This window comes from Aricia agestis, chromosome 14 (genome assembly GCF_905147365.1).
Source record: "Aricia agestis chromosome 14, ilAriAges1.1, whole genome shotgun sequence".
In the NCBI taxonomy this organism is placed as follows: Eukaryota; Metazoa; Arthropoda; class Insecta; order Lepidoptera; family Lycaenidae; genus Aricia; species Aricia agestis.
Window position 1 is genome coordinate 12727457 of NC_056419.1, and position 11501 is coordinate 12738957.

At 33.1% G+C, this 11501-nt stretch overlaps 1 protein-coding gene across 2 annotated transcripts in view; it reads right to left on the minus strand.

Annotated features, from left to right (window-relative positions):
* LOC121733621 (leucine zipper putative tumor suppressor 2 homolog) overlaps positions 1-11501 on the minus strand; it is a 116195-nt gene that overhangs the window by 49253 nt on the left and 55441 nt on the right. The window contains exon 1 of one of the 2 annotated variants that reach the window (XM_042123928.1): positions 8852-9062. The exons of the other annotated variant lie outside the window; for it this stretch is intronic. Coding sequence (XP_041979862.1) covers positions 8852-8872 — 21 coding nt within the window. The 5' untranslated portion in view covers positions 8873-9062. Of the gene's footprint in view, positions 1-8851; positions 9063-11501 lie in introns of those variants that run through there. 2 annotated transcript variants of the gene reach the window in all.

Below are 11501 nucleotides of genomic sequence, written 5' to 3' on the forward strand. Positions count from 1 at the left end.
AGAATTGAAGAAATAGACGTAATAACTAATTAAATTATATATCTATAGCCTTTGATGCGAGGTCAAAAATTTATAGACTATGACTACGTGAAAGAAGAGTGAAAGACCTTTGAGGAGTTTGCCCAGGAGTAGGGTAGCAAAGGCTCTTGAAAAATTATTTTGTTCTTGTTGATGATTTCGTTTAATGCAACGTTACGTAATTTTGCTGAGATAGGAACCTCCCTATATCCTTTTCCTGGACTGTAAATCAATACATTTATCCAGTTGAGCCATTAAAACATGAAGAGAAAACAGATAGATACTATTGCATAATATTGGTATGGACACGATTTTCCGAGCGAAGTCGGCACCACTTTTCAAATACTGTAGATTTGTATCTCTTTTGACCTTTGTCTCGGCCAGAGGTAAAAAACTGAATCGAAATCGATTGAAATTAATCTTAATGTAATGAAATGCAAATCCTAATAGTCAATTTACAAAAGATCATGTAGGCGCAAATTTTATGTAACCTTTAATAATAGCTACCGATTTATAAAGGTCTGTCCCAAATGGATAGATTATTAATAATAATAATACCCACCCACATAGGCTGTTTTTTAAATATATTTGTTACCAAGAAATTATACGCCGATTAAATTGTTGCCTGATTTGAATTGCCTCACCTAACCGAGTTATGATAATGAAACAACAAAGCCGATAGCATATTTAGGATACAAACAAGCTTTAAAGTGATAGAAAAAGTATTATTTTAATTTCAAATTGGCTATTAAAATTTATAATATTAGACTTACTAAATGCCAAAACGACCCTCCACTGTTAATATAGCTACTCGCCGCCCTAGTGCTTGAATGGCCAATCGACCAGTGAGCAAATTTTACAGGAGACGTTTTTTTTTAAATTACTTATGGATATTATTAGAAGTTTATTAAACTTTTGCTGAGTTAGAAAAATGTAGTATTTCTTTATATGTATAGAAATAGTAATTCAAAATAATTACTATAGCACTCATTATATTTCATTTAAATATTGGAGATTGGCCAAAAATTTTCCGACATAATTATGTATATGGAGATTGAGCACAACGACATGGAGATAGTTCCCTAAAATAACGTGCCAGTTTAGTGCTTGTTTGTCCAAAATACCCACCATGTTCGCTATACAGTATCTTTAATTTTTTTATAAAATTATTAAAAAATGTATATGGCCGTGTATGTAAATATATTATGTGTGTATGTATATTATGTTGTTTGTTTGTCCGCAATTATCTCTCGTTTGGCTGAACCGATTCTGATGCGGTTTTCAAAACAATATTTGTCACGTTTAGGGTCAATTTATATTAACGCAGAATCGAAGCGTATCAAAGCGAATTACCAAAACTGAACATAGCATTTTCAACCTTAACCCCAGAGCATAATGCACACATTACTTCTGCGAGGCAAATCAGCGTTGGTCGGGCACATTCGCGAGAATTTGCGCGAATGCGAATGTAATGTGTGCGTTAACGCTTTTGAGTTAAGGTTGAATTTTCTATGTTCAGTTTTGGTAATTCGCTTCGATTCAGCGCTAGTTTAAATTGGCTCTAAATATGGTCACGTTTAGAGCCAATTTAAACTAGCGCTGAATCATCCCAATCGATATTGAGCGATCTAGCCCGCATCAGAGTCGGTTCAGCCAAACGAGCGTAAATTGCGGACAAACATACATCATACATACATACACACATACCTCTACCATATTTACCCTCAAGTACTTCGAATACAAAAACAAAATTGAAACAAAAAAATATATTATAAAGAAAATGGCAACGTACCTATCCAAATCGACTTCGCTCAATTTAAAATCCATTTTTTTCGTTGTTACAGACATTTTGAAGCATATAAAGTATTATTTTTTTTAAATTTGTCGTGTTGTTTTGTGTTTGTGTTAGTAAGCAAATCATAGATTAAGTATTATAGTATAGATGTAGTCTTAGCCCGTCATCGCGACGCCATTTTGTTTGCTTATTACTTATTATTTGCGCGTGACCTTTGAAATGCTTGACCGTGATTGGTCAGTCGATGGATTGTAAAGTGCGTAATCAGGGTTACTATTAGTTTTAAATAAAAAGTCTATTTTGGTAAAATTGGTCGATTGGCCATTCAAGCACTAGGGCGGCGTACTGTAGTTTTTCTTTCGACATGTAAACCAGTAGGCCTACTACGAAACAATTTTGAGACTCAAACAATAGGACGAGAATGCAATATTGTCTAACAACAGCATTTCACGTTTGTTAGAGTAGGACGCGGCATTTTCGAACGATTGTTTGAGTCTCAAAACGGCTTCGTAGTACGGCCCCAGATCCAAAAAAAATGTTATTAAAATAAAATCTAATTTAATTACGAATATTACAAATGCAAAAGGCAACCTTTTTATGAAATTGGTAATGGAGATCTAAGATACTTTGAGACACAAAAAAAGAATAGATTTCATCCCAGAAAAATGTTCGGTTGGTACTTCGTACGAATTTTCTTTTTTTTTTAAACAACGGCGTCTTAGAAGCTTCAAAGGAATGTACGATTAATCGATACAGTATATAGATCGTGTGTACAATGTAATTAATTTAAACTATTTAATGATAGTGGATGAGAAACAAAGCTTTCACATCGGTAACATCAGTCATCCGTTAACTCTGCTGTTCCCACGGCGGACATCTTGGAAACTATAGACAAAAGATACTCTATAGTCTATGTCAATCTTCTTCTCATATTTAATTATTTTCAATAAAAAAAACTTTTTTTTTATAAATGTATATAAACTGAGTAAATGATCCTAATTAAAGATTAAAAGAAAAAATTACCCTAGGGATAACAGCGTTATATTTTTTTTCGTACAAATAAAAAATTGTTTCTATGTCAATCTTCTTCTCATGTTTAATTATTTTCAATCGTCCATTTTTGCCATAACCTCAAATTAAAGCAATATAAAAAAGAAAAAAATTATAATATGTATTGTTGTTTTTATGAAACAGAATTATTTATTGCTCTACATTTTTAAAACATATTAAATGTAATTAAAAAGAAGACTTTTTCATCTTTTACTTAGATCCTTTTTTGTCCTAAACTCAAAGTAGAGGACAAATAAAGAAAATATGAGGGTCATAAAATTATTTTTATACAATATAGAACGCTCTGTATTTCCAAAACATATATTTTAGCTTTCTCGTCAATATATCACACTTCGCGAACTTTAAAAGGTTGATGGATCTTAAAAGGCTTGCCAGACATTAAGGCACCTTTCGATATAATTTGCATATAAATAGCGATAAAACCACATTTTTTCTCATGATGGTCATACTAAAAAAACGTAGGCGCAGCCGAGCATTAAATATTTCTGTCGTTTGCTACTTTTTGCCGCGATGATTCATACGGAATTTGGGTGTATGAACCAGTTCATTTGTGGCCAGCTATTATCGGGAGATAATCGATTTTATGTTGTTTCAAACCACATAGGTTTGAACACAGAAGTTGTTTCATAGGCATACGATATTTGGTCGGATTATGTCAAAGCAATGTTAAATGATTACGTAGGTCCGCCAGTCTGCCAATTAAATTCATGATGGTACTGATGGTACATAATGGTAGGTGTTAAATTTTTGTATAAATACCAACATTCAAGTGGGCCAATTCTAGTATTACGAATCTCGGTTCAAGAGAATCAAACTGACAGAATTAAGAATTCGTCATAATATAAACCTTGTTCTCATCCTTTTACGATCAACAAATTGCTAAAACTACTCTACATTTTACATTCGTGACTTTCTAAAACAAATACTATAATAAATTAGATTACAACTGCATTCGCATATTATACGATTTATTAGCCGTGTTATTGTGGACCTTAACATGCTGATAATAAGAGAGATTTCATTAGTTCCGGGAAATTCCGCCAAGGAAGAAGTCTATAAACAATAATAGTGTTAAACCGGTTTATAATATGGAGGTTAGTGTGTTGAGTGGGCGATTTTAAACGATATTAATAAAGAGATTAATTACTATGACAGATCATCTTCTACTTCGAATTTAAAGCAACATTCTAATTTCGAAGTATGAAAATAAACCCCTGAGACTTTATTGGTATGATACCTTTACTCTTTAGCTAAATTGCCATTGGCAATTTAGCTACCTACATGAATAACATCTACGAGGTTTGCAACTGTATGGCATAGAGCCTTTAGCCAAGTGGTAACTTGGCTAACTGTGGGTGCTTTGTTATTTAAGTAATATTTTACTGTCGAAGAGCAAAATCAAAGATGCACGAGATTTAAAATGTCAAATTCAAAATTTGAGTTAAAATAAAAAAGCATCTTCACTAAACACCTTGGACATTTTTGCCTTAACCACTACATTTTGTTAACAGATTAAAAATAATAGTGAGTACTTACGAACTAATAAAATGCTAGACCGCCTAGGTAGAGTCTACATTGGAGAGTCTAGACAAATAAACATCAAACTGGAACTTACCTGGAATAGAAAATAAAACGAAAATAAATAATCAAATTAACACATAAATGCTCTTAAAATTGTTCATAAAATGGTGCTTTTAAATTCCATAAAAGCTTATCTTAAATGCTATAAATGAGTTTGAAATGGATCGATAAAAATAAAAGGAAAATTCATTTCACTATATTATACCTATTTGTTTATAATTATTATACGATATAACGAACCGATAAGAGTTATACTATTAAATATTATTAATGCACATTCGAAGATGGTTTTACGGAGTATCAACGAGAAAAAAATTAAGAGGCATCATTTTGATGTTTTCACGGAACCCTTTCTGTGTCCGACTCGCACTTGGCCACAGTATAGCAAATTGCTATACTGTGACTTGGCTGTTTTTAAATTTAACTTCAAACATAACAAAATAATTAAATCAATTGTATACGATCGTGTTAATTTTACCGTTTTGTTTTAATGAGTTTATTAAATGAATATTAATCGTTTAAAGTGTGACAAAAATATATGAACAGTAATAATTAAATTAAAAACCTTAATTTGTATCACCTTTATCGAGTTAAGGGCCAATTTACACAGTAACGGCTTTAATATGTTTTTGTATGTGAATTTCGGTTATAACGACGCCGAAAGGGCCACGTTAATGTCGTCGCTATATCCAGAGGTCTTGATATCCGAAATCAAACTTTACCGACCACTATATCATGGCGTTGCCTAAATCTATAAATCCAGCTTCCTGAACATTTAAAGTTTGTTTTCCCAAGCTGTCTGGCAAAATAATTAGCTTTTTCTTGCAGAAGTGTACCGCTTATGGGTACATTTTTGCTTCTCTGAGTTTTGAACCACACTAGAAGAACATTATTAATATCTTGATCAGTTGGATTACAATTTTTCTTTACTTTCAGGGATTTTGATTCCAAACACTCCAGAATTTTAGAGCGGTTTTTCCACATTGTTGATAATGTAGAATGTGAAACTCCGAATTGTTTACACAAAGCAACATTGTTTATTCCATTTTCCAGTCTCAAAATAATGTCCAGGAGTGTTTGATTTTGTTGTTCTTTTGGATAATTTTAACGTGTCTGTCTCTTTCGCTGTCGCTGTGTGTGCCTGTCCGTGGAAAGTGACATCGTAATTCGTAAAGGTGGATTCACCGGGAGCATTCGCTTGTAATGTAACGTTACAGAGTCGAGCATTACATCAGTGAGGGAGGTGTGACAATGTGCACCTTGTAATGATACAGTGTGTAATGTCTTGATATAACTTGTAACATTAACTAACTATGGTATGCTCAAAGTCGAATGTTACATTAAACGCGAGTGCTGCGGGGCGGGCGATAAATAGTCGCTTTGAAGAATAATGATATGAATCATAATATGATTCATTTTTCTAAAATCGTAAAATGCAACTCTGCTTGCAATTCATTTCTGTATTTTTGTACTTTTTGACAATTCGTTTGACAGTTTTGCTTTTGCTGAATTGATTGAGAGGAATTGCTAAATGTGACTATTTTAGCCCCGCTGGTCTGTCAGGGAGGTAGTATATTGTAATGTAACGCTCAAAGTCGAATCTTTAATGTTACATTACTCGTAAATGGTCGTCGGTCAGGGAGGTATGTTTGTAATGTAATGCTCAAAAACGATTCTATACAATGATATATTCTATACCTATTATGTTGCATTTCAGTGTGTATGTTCCCGGAGAGGTGAGGAAGCACTCTTAGATTCAAATGTATGGACTAATAATAATTGTAATTTGTGATCTACTTAGTTATGTTTTTTGTTTTGTTTGAAAGCTGACATAATCGAGAATGTTTCAACATTTTCGCTCTATAATGGAATTTGTAAATTTCGGGGATCTTAATCTTTATCTACTTCCAGTCCTTTTTCTAACAAACTACAAAATACGATGATTGTTAAATGACGGAAATGTGAAGAAAGTGTGATGTGATACCATCAGGGAAGTCAACAACGAAAACAGATTGAAACAGATTCAGAAGATTTCGAAACAGCTGACAGTTTTAAAAAAGTTCATCGAACTCTCTAAATTCTTTCATTTATTTTTGTACAGTTGAAAAAAATGTATTTGGACGACACTAACCATCTCTACCTGTTGCCATTATTAAAATTTACAAGTCGCAAATTACATAATTATCGTAATTACCATTGATACTAATATGAAATATCATAAAAACGAAATTTTCTCCGTCTGTTTGTCCTTCTATCAATGTTGAAGAAATATGGAGTTTGGAGATACATAAAATCCCGGAGAAGGACATAGGATATAGTTTTGGCCCGGAAAAACATACCAAATCTGCGCGAAAAACGCATTTTAGCAAATAGCAACGATTTTGCGACCATCATTAGTTTAGAATAGGATAAGTTACAAATTACAATGGATTTTCAATACTTCTCACGCGTATAATAGGCATTAGACATCGGTAAATCATCTGTAATTTATCTTATCTTCAGTTGGTGAATGGAGGTGACTCATGGTGACGTCATCGGTCCCGACAGGTCCTTGGACCATAATTACATTTCGTGTGAACATTTTTAAGGAAGCGATCATGCGAATCGAGCAATTTTATTGCCAATTAATTGGTCGTTCTAATTAGACAAGATTTGTAAGATTCCAATTTCCAACTATGTATGGTAAAAATACGTACCTGAATTAGTAGCTAAATAATTTATAATTTATGCTTATCCTAGTATTTTAAATTTGAGCATGACATATAAGTTATAATATTATATCTAATATCCTACGAATAATAAAAACTAAGGAATCTACTCTAGGTTAACTCCCATACTATTACCGTTTTAAATTTGGTTCCTTTTGATCTGTCATGTAACGTCAGCCTAGTACCGCTCAAGGTCACCTAAATATTGCAAATGTATTGAAATGTGTACCTAAGGTACACTTTTTTGACAAGTATTGTGGAGCATGTTTTTTGACGGAGTTACTTTTCCTTAGTTTTTATTATTCGTAGCTAATATCTAAATAAAAAAAATAAGTCGGGTTTTCCTTCCTGACGCTATAACTCTATAACGCACGAACCGATTTCCACGGTTTTGCATTCGTTGGTCTCGAACTCCGTGAGGTCCATAGAAAATTCAGAAAAAACTTCAAGAGAAAAGCAGGAAAACAGGGAAAATCATTTTATGGCCAAACAACATTTGCCGGGACAGCTAGTTAAGTATAAGAAATTCAACAGCAATTTGTTGGCCGACATTTAAGACGAGATATTTTAAACGGGCAATGGCTCAAAACTGCAACTCCTGTAAGCCTCAATTGACAACACTAGCCAAACAGAAAAAGAATTTGATATGTTTTCCATTTGAGCCTGAGTGACAAGCTCGAAAAGCTTGTAGCTAAAGCTCTCTAAGAAAAAGACAAAATCTAGGATTTAAAAAAGCTACTAAACTATTAAGGGCCTGTTTCACCACTTCCTGATAAGTGCCGAATAGGCTATCCACCACTTAACTTGACAGATGAAGTAAGTATGGAGATTGGAGAATCTGTCAAAAAAGCTACTGTCTGTACTGTCTGTAACTGTCTGTACTAATACGAGATTTGTAAGATTTTTTCATCCTACCAAAAACTTGTAAGTATGACAAAAACTGTAAATCCAGGAACAGATCTTGGGCGTGCCTATTCTCGTAACTCCCCACAAACACAAAGCAAACAAACAAGATGTGTGAATAACACTAACCAGCCCTATAACAAGACTGATGCATTACGTATTTACGTTACAACGTAAATAAAGTGCATTGCACCTTATAACCTTCGCCTTCAACCACGTTAATGAAACAACTTATTTTCTTTTTTTATTGACTGCTAGTAGCTTGTAAAAAAAGTATTCAAAATTCGAATTGAAATTAGGTACCTAGTAAAAAGTTTATAAATCAAAAAGTGTGTGCTCTCATGTTTATTAATTTATTTTATGAATTTATGAATAGAATGTAAGGAAGTGAATAATTGTTTAATAAATTGGCGAAAACGTGATAATTTAATTAATGTTTAGCATACATTAGCAAAGAATGCGAACTAAATAAATATGGATAAACCTTTCGAACGGAATGTCCTGATGGTAACAAACGATACACATCTTCACACTTAAACCACCGGATGTTAACACACATAAAATAAACAGGCTGAACGGTGTGCAGAAATACGAGAAACTTATCTTTATAGCTTAAATATTACGCGTTTTAAAGAGTAATTTCAACAATACTTAAACGTGAAGAATTAGCTTAAAGCCTTAAGTATTTTATGTTGAAAAAAAAAAAAAAAGTTCACAATGAACTCTACCGCAGCGCTAGCTAACGTTACAATTAAAAACAATGCCACACACTCACCTCATTGTATAGAGACGTCATGTCGTCAATTCACAATGTTTTTGTTCACTGATAAACTAAAAAATCTAAAAACACATTGCACGACGACCCGCAAAAATAATTTTAAATTTAGAAAATCGAACTGTCAATTCAAAAGATAAAAAAGTATACTGTCAAATTTCCCGCGCGAGGCAAAGGTTTGTGGCATACAGCCACGCGTGTGACACGGCTGGTGTTTAGAATCGGCACTGAGCTTACTCTCGCGTCTCGGGAGCGGCGCTCAATGGGTGCGGCAGTCAGCTGTGCTCAATGAACCATAAAGTTCGAGGGTCACTGCGAGTTTGAATTTCGAATTTGATACTGCACTAAAGTAAAGTTAGAGGAACTCTACTGTTACTAATTAAATTTATATTTGAACTCGTGCAAATCTAAATGTTGTAACTAATTGCATGAATCTAATTAGTACAAATAAAACCGAAACATTGCTTATTAAAATGCAAATAATAATACAAGTAGGTAATGCGTTTGCAATTGAAAATTACAAAGTTGTTTTTGTTTCTAACCAGACATTATTAAAAATTCCAGTACACGGATTTAGGACTCGGGACAGGAGCTATAATAGTCCTTTTCTTCAGCTAATAATTTAAAATAATAAATACATTACGATTAATTTTGCCAGCAAATTAAAACAACATCCAATTTCCGAGACCATTTAAATAATAATAATATGCAATTTGTTAGCGAGCTTAATCTACTTTCGAATTTTAAGCTTCAAAAATATGTGATGTGCTCAACAAGACAGGTAACAACATACAAAGGAATTTGATATAGAGAAAGTTTGATTGTTTCTACATGTAATTGGTTATAAATTATTATTCTTCTGAAGTTTTATGTTAGAAATTGAATAAAATATTAATAGAAAACCATCGGGGGGTATTGGACATTGGCATGTACGATTTAGTACGAGTGTAATAAATTTTTAAATAAAAAATATTTATTGTCATAATTTCTTAGGTTTACGCGAATATTGTACGTTCTTGAGAATAGATATCAAAATAGAATATTATGAAAAGATCGGAGCAGAGGCCGCTACTAGCACATAGAGTAAATAATCTGACCAAAATCCGACATGTTGCACACGTCATATCAGAATATTGACCGAAACGTTGTGAAACGTTGAACAAAACTTTTTGTTTGACTGTAAACAAGCTGGTGGTGCATTAATCTTCGGGTAGTTGAACAAACTTCAGCTAGTTTGACATCTGTCAAGTGTCATCTCAGGTAAACATGGCCGCTAGAACTCAGCCAAACATCGGAAATAAGAAAAGTTCACCGCGACAATATAAATACATTTATTTGCTAATTTTTTCCACATTTTACTCTATTTCTTCGCTACTATTAGTCTTAGCGTGATAAAATATAGTCTTTAGCCTTTCTCGATAAATGGGCTATCTAACACTGAAAGAATTTTTCAAATCGGACCAGTAGTTCTTGAGATTAGCACGTTCAAATAAGCGCTTTCAAATAATTTCCCAAATTTTTTCCACATTTTTCTCTACTTTTTCGCTCTCATTAGTCTTAGCGTGATAAAATATAGCCTATAGCCTTTCTCGATAAATGGGCTATCTAACACTGAAAGAATTTTTCAAATCAGACCAGTAGTTCCTGAGATTAGCGCGTTCAAATAAGCCATTTCAAGTAATTTCTCCCGTTTTTTCCACACTTTCCTCTATTTCTTCTCTCCTATTAGCCTTAGTGCAATAAAATATAGCCTATAGCCTTTCTCAATAAATAGGCTATCTAACACTGAAATAATTTTTTAAATCGGATCAGTAGTTCCTGAGATTAGAGAGTTCAAATAAGCCCTTTCAAATAATTTTCCCCCGTTTTTTCCACACTTTCCTCTATTTCTTCGCTTCTATTAGTATTAGCGTGATAAAACATAGCCTATAGCCTTCCTCGATAAATGGGCTATCTAACACTGAAAGAATTTTTCAAATCGGACCAGTAGTTTCTGAGATTAGCCCGTTCAAACAAACAAACTAACAAACTCTTCCGCTTTATAATATTAGTATAGATAAAGTAATGACTTATTAAATAACGTAAAAAAGAAATAACAATCGAAAAAAATCGGAACTCGAATGTATAATGATACCACCTGTTATAGAAAGATATTGGGCAAGCGTTAGCGCGATGTAAGAGACGCACGGCGCCATATAGTATGAATTTTTAGAACTAACTTAATTTGAACAAATTTTCGTATTTTCACCCCCTTACAACCCTTTTTTCCAGTAAAAAAGTAGCCTATGTCCTTTCTCAGGCTTTAGACTATCTGTATACAAAATTTCATTACAATCGGTTCGGTAGTTTTGGCGTGAAAGCGAGAAAGACAGACAGACAGACAGACAGAGATACTTTCAAATTTATAATAATATTAAGTATAGATAATCTATATATTAATACGCAAGCGAAGAACTTTCTATCCCTTTTGACGAAAAATGCGAAAACATAGGTTAATGAAATTTTGCACAGTTATAGTTTATGTGGTGAAGGAGTGCATCGAGCTAATATTATTATGAAATTATGCTTTTATCACACATTTTTTTAACAAATAAAACATTACACACACTACAATACGCACACTCAAGAAGATGACAGATTTTTGAGTGAC